General features: G+C 33.8%; 1 protein-coding gene across 1 annotated transcript in view; it reads right to left on the bottom strand.

Moving 5' to 3' along the window:
• Positions 1 to 17,924, bottom strand: part of LOC149805308 (uncharacterized) — a 471,406-nt gene that overhangs the window by 379,653 nt on the left and 73,829 nt on the right. The window contains exons 20-26 of the mRNA XM_089934018.1: positions 16,130 to 16,339; positions 13,934 to 13,976; positions 12,998 to 13,161; positions 11,368 to 11,541; positions 8,244 to 8,459; positions 5,967 to 6,009; positions 788 to 951 (exon numbers count right to left, since the gene is read on the bottom strand). Of these exons, the coding sequence (XP_089790144.1) occupies positions 788 to 951; positions 5,967 to 6,009; positions 8,244 to 8,459; positions 11,368 to 11,541; positions 12,998 to 13,161; positions 13,934 to 13,976; positions 16,130 to 16,339 (1,014 nt within the window). The remainder of the gene's footprint in view (positions 1 to 787; positions 952 to 5,966; positions 6,010 to 8,243; positions 8,460 to 11,367; positions 11,542 to 12,997; positions 13,162 to 13,933; positions 13,977 to 16,129; positions 16,340 to 17,924) is intronic.

Here is a 17,924-nt window from a genome sequence, read left to right as displayed (position 1 = left end):
CAATCAATCAAAATCACCATTTTATCTTAAATGGGCCTTCTTTGCATATACATGTCATAAAAATAAAATACATTACCTTACCATATACCTTAGCAGCAGGGAGGGTGAACAGACCACTTTTTAGACAAGTCCATTCACAAAAATAAAGCTTCCTACAAGGTCAATAATGCCAAACTGAAGCCTCTAACTAACCAAGAGTTCTCTAAATGGATTACTATATTTTGTATGCTTGTGTTTTTGTGTGTTTGTTTACCCATTGGACACTCATCGTTGGTCATCATCCTCCCTGCTGCTTTAGTGTGTGCCTAATTAAGTCATTATTATATCAATAATGGAATCTCACACAGTTAGATTAGCTTGAGAATGACTACAAGCAATTAAGAAATATCTCCCCATATGTGATTCTGTCAGGAAACAACTACAAGAGTGTCAGAAGTCTAAGATGGAATTTACAGAAGGTGTAGAACAGTTATTTGAACCAGTTACGAAGGCTACCAAAAGTCTTCTTCCAACATTGGGATAAACTGCTAAAGCAACTGGAAAAATAGCAGAAAAAACTATATATATAAAAAAAAGAGTCTACAAGAACTTCCAGGTGAAATAACTGCTGTTCAACCAATGCGAGAAATACTTAATGGTATTGACCAAGCTAAGATGCACAATCTTAATTTAACTGAGGTTAAACATACATAACAGCTGCCTTCACCTCTGCTACACTACTTAGTATCATAAGCCAACATTACTTATTACAATGAAATAAAAGCACCAATTGAATACATTTACTCACTGTTCTGGAAGAAACCAGAGTCAAAAGTACAGGGAAGTTTTGCCAGTTGAGTGTTCTTAAAGATTGTTGTGCTGATGTCACACTGTCCTCTTGCCTCAAAGCACACCCCAATATCCATGTTTACCAGATAAGATCTTGCATGAGGAAGATCAAATATGGTGAAGCTGAAATTTGAAATGTATTGTTTTGAAACTTATAATCTGTTTTATGTTATATGACAATACAGCAAAACTGTAAAAACTCTAATAAAGACTACCTGACCAAACAGTAAGACTTCAAAAACTCAGAGTGTTGCAGGTTTGTTGCTTAGGTACATTATTTAAGCATTGTATTAATACAACCATAACTTACCCTATTGTTTACATTTCTGTGCAGGTTTGAATTCTACAAGTGGTCCACATTAGTATTCATGAGCTTCTATAAACAGTTGATTATTAAAATTAAACGTGGCTTCAGCAGTCATGTGCAGAACCTTTGTTTTGACAGTGATAATTTACTATGATCATTATTCATTAGGAATTTAACTGAAAAATGAATATGCAGAAAGTGTTGTCATTTGATTTATCAATATATACATCACTTTTTAAAAAAACACCTTCATGGTTGCATTGTAATGTGCCATATTATGATTATAAAGTGAAGAAACAAAGTTTTATCGATTTTTGTTTTCACACCTCTGCATTACTATCCAGGATCTTTTGTTACTGTGAGAATTTCTAGGTTGGCACTATAATTTTATAACAGGTCAACAAATTTGGTCCAAAGACAATTACTAACATGTTTGATTATTTGGTTTAGCTACAAAAGGAACGTTTTTTGATATTTGGTGTATGTAAAAAGCAATTTGGAATGACTTTCTGAAACAAATGGAAAATGTTCTTGAACAGGAGAAAGAAACATATATACTCGGCGATATAAATAGGGACCTTCTCAATACTTAAATTAAGGAACAACTGGATGGAATTTATTGAATCATTAGGCCTAATCCAGGTGGTTAATGAGCCCACAAGGGTAACAGAAAAATCAAGCACTCATATTGATGACATTTATACCAACCTACCAGACAATGTGGCTTATGTTAATGTACCAAATGTTGGTCTTAGTGACCACTATCCTACTTTTTTGATGAGAAAGGTCAAATGCTAGACAAACAAACAAAATACACACAAAACTATCACTTACAGATTGTTCAAAACTTTTAATGACGAACAATTTCTCATTGACCTGTATAAAGTTCCATGGAATATAATCCAAAATTTTGTATGACACAGATAAAGCTCTGAGGGTGTGGACTGACTTATTTATAGATGTAGTCTCTAAGCATGCACCACTAAAAGTACATCGAGTAAAGAATGAAATCCAACCTAACTGGCTTATTACTGAAATCCTAGATGCTATGAAAACACGAGACCAAGTCAAGGCTATGGGAAACCATGCAATATAAAGTATGGAGAAATAAAATAACAAGCATGATTAAAAAAGCTAAACAAACTTTTTATCAATCATTGCTTGAAAACAAAAAGAGCAACACAAACTCCATCTGGAAAGTCTTCAATGAACTCACTGGAGGAAAACACAAAGATCAGACAAATAAAATTCACTTACTTTTGGTAAATTACACCATAGTCACTGATGACATTGACATTGCAAATGTTTGCAATGATTTTTTCACCAACATTGCCACAAGGTTAAAAAAAACCAGTGATAGAAAATAACTTTAATGAACTGAAAAGGTTCTGCAGAAGCAAAATCTCTAAGGAGGTATGTTTCTCTATCCCACCAGTATAAAAAAACTTTGCTAAAAATGTCTCAGTGAACTTGATACCAAGAAACCTACAGGACTTGATCAGATTGGTCCACGACTCATTAAATCTTCTGTCCCTCCTATTTTAGATAGCATATCATTCATAATCAATTTAAGTATTGCAACCTCATCTGTCCCCAAAATAGGGAAAACTGCAAAAGTAACTCCTATTCACAAATCTGGTTCTAAGGATGATGCTAATAACTACTGGCCAATCTCAATACTACCAAACTTCAAAATTCAAAATTGATTGAAAAACATGTCATATTTAACCAACCACTTGCTGTTACACCCTAATCAATCAGGCTTTAGACAGGAGCATTCATGTGAGACTGTCTTGATCTTTCTAACTGATAAATGGCTTCAAGCACTTCATTAAGGTAGAATAATAGGATCTGTATTTGTAGATTTCAGAAATCTTTTGACATGGTGGATCATGAAATCCTTTTGAAGAAAATGAAAATCTACCAATGTGATGAAAGAACAATTAGATGGTTTACTTCTTAGTTAAGTGATAGAATACAACATGTTTATAATGTTTATATAAATAATGTTCTTTCTGAACCTAAAACAATTAGATATGGAGTACCACAAGGCTCAATTCTAGGTCCATTACTATTTATTTTATTTATTAATGACCTAATACTTTTACTAAGGGATTCAATATCATCTACAAATCTCTATGCAAATGACACATTGTCAGACATCCAAAACACCAAACAGGAACTCAACATTTCTTTACAGTATGCCCTAAACAAACTGAACAACTGCTGCACATGCAATGGCATGGCGGTAAATACTGGTAAAACTAAAATTTTACTTATCTCAACACAGCAAAGAAGGACAAATCTTGACACTTTAGAATACAAATTTGGCTTAAAACGAATAGCAATCCATTTTCTAATCCAAGCCTCCTCCAAATATTCCCACCCCATTAGTCGTGTTTGGACATGTATGTTGGGGTGTGGGGTCACTGCAACTCCATTTAGAAAATTTGGAATTTGCCACCACTGTGCTGTTTCGACATTTGGTAGTCACTTACCAGCGAGCCTATAAAATTTAAACTTATATTATATCGACTCATACCTGCATGAAATTGATAAAAAGTGATTTACTTTCTCAGAAATGGCAAATATTATAATTGTTATGTTGTTAATCTGCTGACATACTAGATGAAATCAGACCCAGTACTCGCTGCGTGCATTACTAGTCACATGACTTCACAAATTTTAAATGACAACATCGGAATGCCAATAGTCACATGATATCAACAACAAAACTCCTTTATAATGCTGTTAAATGAAAGATACTTTTTGTAAAAACCAGTAATCTGGCTAGTCTGATTTATCAAGCAGAGAGCACATGTCAACGTGGTAGTCAGGTGATACAACAAAACTCCAGAAGTTGTTCTTGGAATATATAAATATGGAGAATATGTGTTCATTCATTTTTGTATTTTTACTACAACCATTATACGACTTTCATTTAATATTTTGTTCTTTTTTTCTCTACCACATTTCAAAATGTGGGTTGTTAGATTTGTGTACTCATGCGACTACCGGTAGCAATGCAAATCGCAAGTACCAAGTCACATTTCATCAATGATGTGGTTTTATCTTGTCTTTCAGCAGATTAAAGACATATTGATTTTAATACTCACAATTTCTGAGAAAATAAGTAATTTTCATATTAATTTCATGCATGCATCATTCAATCTAACAACGTTTAAAGTTTGTGATGCCATCCAGTGAGCGGCTAGGTTTTCATACCTTCCATGTAAGGAAAGATACGAATATCGAGCTGATTTTAAAAATAAAAGTTTTCTAGATGAATCTAATCCACTGGGAATTTGGATTGACTCAGCATATATGTTTATTGCAAGCAACTAAATGATTCATACTGCACCCTCTGAATATTCTGGTTAGAACTCGATAAATTTAACTCATGATCAGTGTAGTTATGACTCAATTACTTGACTGTTTTGGACATCAAATGGTAGAAGAAAATTCCTGGGGTTTTCCCAACTTTCATCAATATTTGAGAAATTCAAGGACATTTCACAGTCAAGGAAAAAATAATCATTTCTCCCGACTTTTTCCCGATTTCCTGGTAGCGTGGGAACCTTGTTAACAACATTTTTTCAGCACAAGATAGACTATACATGGCGCCAGTATAACTAGTGGAGGAAGAATCCTGGAAAACCCCAGGAAGAACCACTGACCCACGAGAAGCTACTGGCAAGCTTTCTTATACCCAGGTTAGCTGAGCCTGAGACTCGAACCCACGCAGACAGAGGTGAGATGGCAGTGATCCAGAATGGTGAGTGCTTTAGACCACATGGGGCCATCATAAAACAAATGAGGCACAACTGAGACAGACAACTATCAAAAGAAATAAAGTGCCAATGAAATTAACAAATGCCATATGAAAGAAACCAAATTTAAATGAAAAATAAAATCTAATGAGATAAGATAATATAAAATGAAACAAAGATACAACAGAAAATGTGAAGAAAAACACATACAACACCCATGTGCAAACACTATTGACATATGAAAAAAACACAGTAGTCAAATTATCAACTTTGTGAATAGAACTGAGATCTTTATTTTATGCAGCTTTATACCAGAAAAGTAATTAAAATACAAGAATAGTTTATGGATAGGCAGTATCAATAAAAAAAAACACCTGGAAAAGATGAAAAAAGTCTGTTTATTTTCTTTATATTTTCTCAAAACACCATTTTCATGGCAAGCTGCGAGTGAATATAAAACATCAGAAATAAAATGAAACTGGCTCTTACTTGTAATATACATCATATAAAGTTAATCTGAGATGGGTGTGAAAATGGCCCTCTTTTTTGTATAGTCCTTTATAACATGAACTACATTCTCTCAAAAGTCCAACATTTTCTCTGGTGGTACATCATCATAAAGTTTTTTACTGAGATCAGATACTAAAAAATTCTGTCTCACAAAGGGAAATGTCTGAACAAGACTCTGAAGTATGAAATAAAGGCCATACTATCATACTTAGAGATCTATAGTGATTATGTTTCCTCTCACTTTATGTTTGTACTCAGTCAGATAAATATTGCTTACACCAGTGGTCCAATCCCTAGGTCATGACCCAAATCAGGGACACAAGAACATTCTGGAAGGTCACCAAGATCTTTTGTGAAGGTGGCAAAACTTATCAAATTGTGGAAACATGATCATTAGGTTCAGAAAACTATATTTTAGTCTCATGGTCAAAAAAAGTTTGAGAATCACTGGTTCACACAATCAATCTTAAGAAATCATTTGAACAATAACATAGCGCCCCCAAAAATGTAGACCACAATGACAAATCGAGGAGTAGTATTGTTAAACTTACTTGACTCTGATGATTCCCATCAACCAAGCAAAATCCTCTGTACCTGAAAATGAATAAAGACTCTACAAAAACTTTAGGCAGATTGTTATGAGAAAATGCAAAACACTGGAAAGAGGAAGTTTAACAAGACAAAGTTACTCATTAACACATTAACCCCTGGTGACAGGTTTACGTGGCAGGAGGTAGTAGCCTACTGCTGAGCTCCGTAGCGTCATGGTTATGTAGATACACTAAAGTGGGTGGCAGACAGATGTAGCTCTATAATGATACCAAATAATGTGGAATTTCTAGTTGCACTACAGAATATAGATGGAAAAACTCACCCAAAATTCACCAATGGTCATAATTTGATTTTGTGTCCGGATTTCAGACCTTTTTGGTCTTATATCTAAGGCAGACCAGTATGAACTGCAAACAGACAGATGAACCTTTGCAAAAAGTAAGATAAGATGGGCATTTGGAATAAAGAGTAGTCTCAATACGAAATTAATGGCTCTATTAAGCACCAAAAAACAAGAGCAAAAAAGAACAACTTTTACCCTTCTGTTCATGGGCAAGATAAATAGCCAATGAAAAATGATGTTTCTAACTCAACTAGGCATTATGTTATTGGAAAATCACCTGGAAGTTGTTTTCTTAGGATTATTTCAGAAATAGCTTTCAAAATGTGTTTCCTACTCTAATTTCAGGTGAAAACAACAAAACCTCCAGGGGTGAATGTGTTAATTATGTTAAAACATAAATCCCATATTCCTTAGCAACTGAAAAGTTTCATCATGCAAGTTATGACCAGTTAAACTTCCCAATTGTACCCAAAACATTTTAAAAATAGGGCTTCAAAAAGTTATATCTGAATACATCACTTCTTAGCAAAATATCATTCTTCGACTAATTTTATTAACCATCCACAATCAAGCTAATAATTCTTCTTTGTAGTTGGTCTTCAATGTAGTGTGTACAGTTTTTGTTCAGTCCAGGGCAAACAAAATCCTAATGTTGCTTGCACAATCAATTGGCATTTATGCTTCTGAGCCAAACAATAATATCACTGAAAAAAGTTTATCACAAATTAATTTATTGAGCTATTTAATTAAACAATTAAAAATCACCAAAGTTAATCCTACTGGGAAAAGCTTGTTGCAACTATTGGGTGCTACTGCTAAAGAAAAAAAAAATTATAATTTAAAAGCCACCTTCATGCACATGTGACTTGGTCATGTTGTCAGTAAATTGTCACATCATTGATCAACTGGTAGTTGAAAACTATACTTTTTAAAAAAAAACAATAAACTCTATTTTTTATGTCTGTTACTAAATAAGACATACAAGATATTTTCTGTAGGTATATAGTGTTTTATCATTTTGTGTACATTTATTAGCAAGGAATTAAGTATTCAGATTTGAATGGAATTAAGCTGAGAAACTTCCAGAGGTCTAAAATATATACAGACACCACTTAGTGTACATGACCATACTGAAACATAACAGTGCTATATGTTTCCTTATGTTACTCTTAGATTAATTTTTGGCAATGAATTCAGATAAATCATAATCTATGATGGGATGATTAAAAGTTATGCTTCTTTGTGCACATATCTGAATGGAATTAAAATGGATTCTCTGTTACAGATCTTTGAGATCAGTTGTTGAGTAAACATGTACTTTAACTATTCATGCTATGCAGTTGTCCATTTTCTTATGCATGTGCCAATAATTGGTTCTCTGCAGAAAATTAAATAATAAACATCTAATCACTGTGTATTCACAAACATGCATCAATTTAAGTTGGTAATAATGTAAATCAAGCCTGTAGTTTCATGCCCCTCCCCCTCCCATTTTTTGATAGTGTAGAACAGGAGTGAGCAAAACATGGCCCATGGGTTGGATTTGGCCTGTGACCTGGTTTTATCCATTAATTTACATCATAGGGTGTGACTTTACAAATCACTTATCCAGCCTGCACTCTTGTACGAAGCTGCCCATACCTGGTGTAGAGGATACATATGTTGTATTTTCTTATACTGACTGACTGATCTCTGTACTGCATTTTATGGGTACATTACATATCATGATGGTTCTATATGGGTCATTATCATTATGTTACTTTGGAGTTTCTCTGTATAAAACATAATTTTTCCATGCTAGTACATTTTATTTGGTGCAGCTCTGAAAAGTAAACTTAGCGAAACCACTTTAAATTACATTATACTCTAATAACTCTTTTACCGTGATCATCATAAAATAACCTTTCAAAACTTGCCAAATAAATACACTTACCCCACTTGTAATCAAAGAGAGTTTTCTCAAAGGTTAGTTTCTCTATTCCTGCCCTCAGTTTGTACTCGCAGGCATCTATCTCCAAGAAGGCATGGACTGATCGCTGGAGGATTGGTACATCTACACAGCAGTGGACACCAGAACATATGTCTGACAAGTAACATGTGACTGATCCAGGCAGAGTGGGAAGCTGGACACTCAAGGGACAGCCAGACACTATCAAAATAAGTACTAGAAGTAACATGTGACTGATCCAGACAGAGTGGGAAGCTGGTCATTCAAGGGAAAGCCAGACACTATCAAAATAAGTACTAGAAGTAACATGTGACTGATCCAGACAGAGTGGGAAGCTGGACACTCAAAGGAATGGCCAGACACTATCAAAATAAGTATTAGAAGTAACATGTGACAGATCCAGATAGAGTGGGAAGCTGGACACTCAAGGGACATCTAATCACTATTGCAATAAGTATTAGAAGTAACTTGTGACTGATCCAGACAGAGTGGGAAGCTGGACACTCAAGGGACAGTCAGACACTAACAAAATAAGTATTAGAAGTAACAAGTGACAGAACCAGACAGAGTGGGAAGCAGGACACTCAAGGGACATCTAGTCACAAACAAAATAAGTATAAGAAGTAGTGTAACTGATCCAGAGTGGGAAGCTGGACACTCAAGGGACACCTAGTCACTACCAAAATAAGTATTAGAAGTAACATGTGCCTGATCCAGATAGAGTGGGAAGCTGGACACTCAAGGGACAGCCCGACACTATCAAAATAAGTATTAGAAGTAACATGTGACTGATCCAGGCAGGTCAAGAAGCTGAACATTCAGGGGACAGCTGGACACTAACAAAATAAGCATACAAATTTTCCTATTTTAAAACTATAAATTCTATGTACAATAAGACCTGAATGACAGATATTGTAGAGAGAGTGACTATGTAGAATTGATGAATTATTAATTGTTCATGTGCAAGAAGACCTGAGAGACACAGACATTGTAGAGGTAGTGTTTATGTAGAACTTATGCTGTGTTTTTTGCAGGGGCTTTCATTTTTATACTTCTACAATTGCAACTTTTTGCAAAACTTTTTACAAAACCTTTGGATCAAGCATTTAGACTGGTGGTGCTGAAAATTATTAGTTATTAGCTCATACCACAAGAAAATAACTTAATATGCATTCATGTACCCTTCTTGGCCTGCATACATGTGATTATAATGGCAGTAGGCCAAAAATACCATTTTTAAGGCTATGTACTGAACATACTATCTTATATTTGAAATCTATCACTTTTGTAAATAAAAAAGAATTAAAACTAAAAACTGAATAAAAGACTTCAATCAAGGTAGTTTTAAAATTTCAGTTGTTTTGTTTTTAATCCCTATAGAACATGTAAAACATACACCAATAAAAAGATCTGCTGGTTTAGAAGCTAATCTAATTATCAAAATTTGTAAATCTAATGGTTTGAAATCCTGGTTCTGGCACATGTATGTGTGGTTTGTCAACATTTGCAAACAATGGTTAAAATGTTTGTTTTTCATTTCTTCAGATTCATTATTTTTTAAAGTTTTTGTAATTATAAGATATTAATATTATATCATGAAATTAATTATAAACTGAATAAATGGGTTTTGCTGCACTATGACCATCTATGCAGTGTGTAACTGATATCCAAGCTTCATCACTTCAAGAATCCTGAAAAATATGACACTGACTTCTATGAAAAAATTACTTCTTTATGAAATGTGAAAACATTGTATATTACATCACTGCTTATTGCATGTAAATATAGGCATCCTAAATCATTACACAACATACCACCCATCTTGGTGTTTTGTTCTAATATATATTCTGCAACAGCCAAGATTTCTTAAACTTTTAATCAAATTTTGACCCCTTCATTGGCAGTTCATCTAACCTGGCATCTGACATAGTTTTAGAAGTATCATCGACATTTGGCAAAATCTCCAATTCATCCTTCACGTTTTCATTCTGCCATGCACTTTGTATATTTGCACTAGCACTGACTTGAAGTTGCAAAGAATCAGTAATTATCTTCCTAGTCACGCTCGACTAACCTTTCAGAAATGGACATGTTTGTGTGTGATTTGGTTTTTAATGTAGCTTTAACAAATTTTCAGTCATGTTGCTATGATGTCTGCAGTGTGACAGTTTATAGTGATGCCTAGCACTATGGCATCATGACACAGACATGTAGCATGATGACCCACCCAGTCACATTATCCTGACATCAGGCCTACCAGTCCTAACACTAAACTCTTAATGCTGAGCACCAAGCAAGGTAGCTGTTAGTACCATTTTTGTAAGTCTTTGGTATGACTTGGCTGGGGATCAAACCCACGACTTCCCACATCCAAGGCAGATGCTCTAACCACTAGGCCACCGGAGTGGTCCAGAAATGGACAAAAGTTTCTGCATGCACAAATATGACAAAAGGGAATCAATCCTGGAACTCCTCTAGCATACATATTTTTCTGTCACATATAATTAGAGGGATTTCTAGGCATCCTTTTGTCTAAAATTATATAAATACACATTGAAATGGGCAGAGGCAATTTAGATCAAATAAGTATCCTGCTTTTTTAATTTTGATTTAGATTTTTGATTCAGTTTATCTTAACAGTTAGGTACAAGTTTTATACTGCATTTTTATATGTACAACTTTGCACTAATTGGTTGGAGTTCTTGCACATCACTGCTTTCCATGTGCACAATTTTCTAAAAATGCATGATTTGCATGCTTATATAGCATCCTAGCAGCATGTCTACACATTCCAATGCAGACAGTGAAAGAACATTTTCTATTCTGAGGAAAATTCAGGCTGACTCTAGAGGAAACCTGGATCAAGTAATGATACATCATCCTCTAAGTGTTAAAATCAACAGTGATGAGGACTGCCACAATTATAATCCAGGCAATGGTCTGCTATACAAATGCTTGTGTTTGTCCTAAGCTGTCACATGTATATAAGCAAGCAATCTTCAAAATGCCATTCTGAAACTCTGGTGACTGTGCTGCAATTCATTGTTAAATACTGGATTTCTATCTATGGATTCATCTTGGTGGCAAATATAATATTACACCTAAATACCTGTAGAGAATCCACCAACATTTGGGCCATAAGGAGACACACTTCTGTCACAAGATTTGTCATTCAGGTAACTGCCAACACCCATGTCCTCTGTCAGCTGGTAGAGTATGTACTTTGGCAGTAACTGTACATGATGCAAGCCTTTCTTGTCTAACCAGCTGCTTAAAGAAAAATCTGAAAAAGGAGCCAAAAACAAAACTAACACTCAACAATAAGGATAAGAAATATTGTAAAAAATATTGCTAAATGGGTACCTGACTGAAGTACACATAATATGCCAACTGAATAAATTTGGTCTCACCACTGAGAGTTGTGAAACGTGACTTTAAACTGATACAACAAGAAACTCAAGTGGGCCTGATATCACTTACCTGGTTGACATCTGCCAAATAACCAAATGCAAGAGAAGTTGGCCATGAAATCTGGATCAGAAGGATGTTTTCCTGTAGAAATTTATTACAATATTGTTGTGTAGATGTGTTATCAATTGCTTCAAGGTACCTGTGTTTTCGGTATCTTCATCCATATTTGATGACACATTATCATTTGCCCTCTATCGAAAGGCCTCTGCACTATGATACTTTCTATCGAAGTTAGTGATATTCTGTAAAGCTGTTTTCTGATATAAAGTTGCTTTGTATTTTTTATTTTATTTTTAGTAACAGTAACCATATTTGGTGGAGGATTATGATCATTTATATCACTCTGCAGGGCATTCAAGCTAGGATGTTTTCCGTCAAATTCTGTTAAGCAGGTTTGAGAGGATTTTACAAGTTTTTATACTTAGTAACAACAGCCTTATCTTATGGATGGCTATCATTGGTAAAATCTTGTTGAGAAATTTTCAACAGGTGTTAAAAACGTCTGTATTTTTAGTAACAATGGCCATATTTGATGACAGATCAGCATTATTTCTATAAATTTAACAGCCAATGGTGCTTTCTGTCAAAACTGCTCAAATTCTGTTTTGCAGTTTTGAGACGTTATTTAAACCTTTTAAGTTTTTTAGTAATGACTGACATATTTGAAGGCTGATTGGCATCAGTTGTGCAATCTTTAACGGTCTTCATACCAGGATAGGTTTTGCCAAATTTGGCTACACTGGTTTACTATTTCTTAAGAAATTGAAAATAGCAATTGTTGACAGAACACAATATATGACACACTAAAATGTAGGGCCATACCATGAGCTCAATTTACATCAAATATTCAGTTTTCTCTCCTAAAGATTCATCATCACCACCCTTTCATATCTCACCAAAGAACTCTAACAATGAATGAAAAATACATCACCACAATCTTTGAACTTGTTCATCAACAATAATGTCATAATTATCTGCATTGTATATAAGATATGTTACATTTTGCTGTTGAATGTATTTAATAACTTAAATGACACAATCTATTTAACAGTTTTTAATCTATCATAGTTTTCAAAACAAGATGGAACTACTGAGAATGATCCATGAAGTAGTTGCCAAGACAATACGTACCATTGAAAAAACCATAACTTTCAAAAAAGTTATCCCAAACGAATTAAAACAAAATTAATATTGCTAAAAACATAAGACAAAAGAAACTCTTCAGTCTACTGGGGAGAAAGGCTGGAGAGAAGTCAGATTAAAGTTACTTGGATTCAAGTAGCCACTGTCCCAAGTACAAGGCAATTTGGGCAGGCGGACATTCTTCATGACCTGAATGTTCATCACACATGGCCCTGATGACTCAAAGCAGATGCTGAGGTTCAAACTTGTCAAGTATTTGCCCTCCCATCTCCAATCAGCAATCATAAAGCTAAAAAAGAAATATTTTTTTTTTACAAATGTAAGAAATTGTATTGGATGCGCATAAATCATTCACATCAAATAAACCTGAGAAATGATACTGTGATTTTTCATTTTAACAGATATCCATTTTTATGGTTTGGGAATAGATGACATATTTGTACTTAAATTCATTGATTGGGAGATGGTTTCCATGGAAGGATCGCTGTGACCTGTTTCAAGTCATGGTTTGTAGCAACCACCAAATCCATAAAAAATGGTACATCAAGAAGAAAAGCAAATTCACAGTAAGCTATCATTTTCATTCAACTCATAAAATCAATATAAAAACATGTTAACACTCACATCTGCAGTGATGATGACAAAAATAAAAGGTAATAACTTCAGCTCAACAATACTTTGCAATCCTCAAGCCAACTTTACAAACTTCAATACTCAATTTTATTTTGAAAAGCACAACTCCCAAATGTATTATTTGTGGTGGACATGACATAATTATTTTAATCTAATATATCATAGTACGCTATATCAGCAGATGTATTTCTTTGTTAAATTTAGATTATAATGATGGAACTATGACCCTTTTTATAAGCATAAATTCTAAGACTTGTACAAAACTGCTCTTAATTACTTTCTGATTGAAATGTATCCAATCTCTGTGTTTTAGGCATATCATTCAACTATAATAGTGTGACCCAGTATCAAGAAATAAACAAAGCCTTTTCTGCTGGAAAATTACAATGGTATTAAGATGAATACATTTTGAAGAGTTGATGTCTTACTCAATGCAGATGACACCAAACAGGCACAGTCTCTTTTGATGACCTGAAATTAATGACATGAAAACATAAGCCATCAGGAAAGAGATGAAAGTTCTTCAAATAAAACTATACAGTTGATAATTAGGATAAAAACAAGACAAGTGGTTATATAATTTATTTTTTTTAATAATGAACTAGAGTAACATGCAGACTCCATAAAGGGTAAAAAGAAATAATGACACTGTGATGCAGTAATCATGATTAATTCAATACACATGGATCTGAACATTAATCAATTAACTTAAAAAGGGACTATTATATAACACACAAAAATGTTTGCAAACTCGAACAATGTTTCTATCTCAAGTTTACTTCACTATCATATTTTAAGGTAATTAATATTTTTCAAAATTATGAAGGGGTATCCATACTGAAAGAACATCATAAATTTTCATTTTATATAGTCAATATGATTGTACTATTTTTATTTACAATATGCAAAGAAATGAAATGTTACGAACTGATCAACACTACTCCTGACAAGCAAGCAAGACATTTTAATTTTTCAATGTATCATTGATCCAGTCTTCAAGAATGGACTTCCAAGCAAATATTCTACTTTTAATAGTAACAACTGCAATAATAGTTGTGGGGTGGGGGTGGATTGAGCAGAAAGATTTAACTTGGCTATCACACTATTTGGAACAATATTTCATGGAAAACAATTTATGAAATTTCTGCCAAAAATATGCCAGTACTCCAAAATTCAGATTTTACCCTTTTTCAAGCAAATAATAACTTTCAGGACTCAATCAAAACAAAATTATATCTTGACTTACCTACAACTTTGCCTTTGAGCAATTTTAACATAATACTATTATCTCTCAGAAGTCAAGAATATTTAAGTTGTGCATTTACCAATATATAGAACAGGATTTTATAATTTCTATGATTTCTCCTCCACTAAATATAGATGATCTATTTAAGAGTATACCAGGGGTTTTTCTGAGACTGTCAACACAGCATTTATCGATGTTGACTTTTATACAATATTTACTCTGTAACAAAACATTTAAATTAACTTGTTTCCTCTTTTGTTGCATGCAAGAGAATAATTTTTCTATAAGATTAGGCCAAACAAGGACAAAGGGGAAAAAATATATAATCCAGACCTGTTCACCCTTTCCTGACTCTTTCAGGCAGTCTGTCCATAGTTTTCAACAGCTGTCAGCAGTATAGCTATAAAGCTAACAGTTCAACAAGAAAATCACTTTATCCAGAAATACATTTATTGTCTTTAATGACAATGACAAATTACACAATCATCTGCTTCTTTTACCAAGAAAAAAAACACCTTTTCCTAAAACCAGTATCACTCTACCTTTTCTAACTATATTCTTAAATAGTTTACCTTCCCTGCTGTGATTTTGCTGTTCGGACACATTTTCCTTAAATCCTGGTTTAATGAATCAGCTGTTTTCAATGGCAAATTTAACTCAGCCAAAAACTGACTTATCATCACTTGAGCACAGATATTGTGCATTTCCTCACTGTTGGACACTATGCTTTACAAAATGAGGACAGATTTATTTGTGGCTTTTATTCTGGCCAATTCCTTCTGGGATTTGCACTCAACATGTCATTTTACGTTACTTCTACCATGGTGACCATGTGTGACAGAAAATCCAATTCACACACACCACAGTAAACAGAATGAACTCCATTGTTAGACTGTTTTATAAATGGCCAAATATCTGTTTAAATCTTTAGAAACTTCTAGCTAGCACTTAACTTTTCAACTTCTTCAAATTTTTTTCTTCACATGATGCTAGTTTGCCATTTTCAAAAACAACTGTTGATTGCTTCCTTCAATGCTTGAAAATGGTTTACCAGTTTGCACAGGAACCATTGAATAAACACTTCTTTTATAATGATCACATATATTTTTTTGTAACAAAAAGAAATTTTAAAAATGGAACGAAATGTTAAGACATAATTTTTGCCAATGTGGCCATTTTCCATAGTCTTGACTAAACTGTCTGTAGTGAGTATTTGTCAGGCTTCATCCATACAAAAAAAGGAGAATCTGTATGGGTAAACAGGTCAGTATAATCTTTAATTTTCTACTGTAGTGGAAACAACAAAAATGGAGGGCGAGTGTATTTTACCCTCATAAGGTAAATTTAAACAGAAGAGTTCTATATGGAAATGACCTACCCCATTCAAAATTCATCAGGTCCACGAGGTAGGTAAGTTTCTCTATGCCAATTGTCATCTGGTAGGCACAGGGATCCAGGAACATGAAGATTTTAACAGCCCTCTGTAGGACATCTACACCTAAACAGCACTCCACTCTGGTGCAAAGACTTGTCACATGACATGAGACTGGGCCCAAAAGATGAGGGAGACTAATTCCAAGAGGACAAGCTGAAATAGTAGACATAATAATGAATACACATACTGATTGTTTGTGAAAATACTAATATTATGGTAAAAGGCAATGGGGAAATCGCAACAATAATATTAATGGCAGGATCCATGCTGTGAAAGCTTGAATTTTGATTTCCTTTCAAATTGAAAATTTTGTAAAATAGATTTAGCCTAGTTCTAGTCAAATATATGTGCATTTTTTATGATTTAACCAATGCAATGTAGTTTCATAGTGACCCTCAAAAGATGACTGACAGAAATGGTATCAACAGTGAGCCCTCAGAACCAACAACTCATTAAATTGTAGCTCTCTTAAAACCAAGACAATTTTCAGTCACTGAATTTTTCCCTTTTTAATTTAAAAATATCTATTCATTAAACCAAAACATCTCTCCCCTGAAAATGAAATAAATTTTTGGTGGCAAATTTAACTTTACACTGAAATGAACCCCATTAAACTGAACTTACTCAAAACTTGTCTCAGTATCTGCCAAATCCCAGTTATGAAGTCTAACCAATGGTCCAGCAATATCCTAAGAAGTTAAATAAAGCCTAGCACACACATTATAGCTCATGTAAACAGGCCAAATCAGTAGTCCTTACACCTAGCTAAAACAATAGATTTCAAAGTTAATTGTCTATAATATAGTGCTGGTGGTGGAGTTCATGTATATTTGCTGATCATCTGGCTATGTCTTATAACATACATCTAATGATTCTCAATCAGCAGGCTTCTGAATTTCAAACAAAGCTCACAAGTTCATTTTGACATTTTTCACTGACAAAAACCAACAAAAGATATGTGAAGTTTTATTCACTTAATTTTCAAATGAGACATTTTTTTTTAAGTAACTATAATCATCAGTTGCCTTTGCATGAATACCAAGATCTCAAAATACCTAGCTATACATTGCAGGACTGACTCATCCCTACAGGAAACAGTCAGTTTTATCAATAATAAATATGACTCTGTACTAAAACCATTTTTTTAAAATGCCACATCTGAATATCAAGTGGACTTGACACAGATATTCTATAAAGAAAAGATTTCTATAATAATGAATTATAGCAATAACATGGATGCAAAAAGGTGATACTTCAATGACATCTGAGTAAATATCAATAGAAACATGATTATATTAATAGGCACTAATAAATATACACTTGAACACCTTACATTGTAAATAAGTGGACATAACTGATTGCATCTCATGTTAGGTGAAGTCTAAGACCCTCAGCACACTTAAAACCACTCAGAACATAAGCTTTTACTTTGTCCCATGGGAATTTGGTCTTGCAAGGTTTCACTTTATTATTTTTTTTAATGTGCCACAAAGGCTAAAATGATGTTAAGTGCTTTAAAGTTTTTGAGGCATTGGCAAATATTATACTACTATATCGATTTATTGTGACACTTGTACCTGACATGCCATTAGATTGATGGATGCAGGATTTTTAAAGTGAAGTGTAAAATTACCTTTCTAGAATTATGTTCATGTGCATTTTTGGTGATTGACCATTGTAACAGACCTGTCAAACCTAACACAACTGAGTAAGTAAGGCAGTAATTTGTAACATAATA

The sequence above is a fragment of the Sinohyriopsis cumingii genome, chromosome 2 (genome assembly GCF_028554795.1).
Source record: "Sinohyriopsis cumingii isolate HCF-2022 chromosome 2, ASM2855479v2, whole genome shotgun sequence".
NCBI lineage: Eukaryota > Metazoa > Mollusca > Bivalvia > Unionida > Unionidae > Sinohyriopsis > Sinohyriopsis cumingii.
The sequence above is the reverse complement of the archived record's forward strand: the minus strand, read 5'-3'. Positions and strand labels throughout refer to the sequence as shown.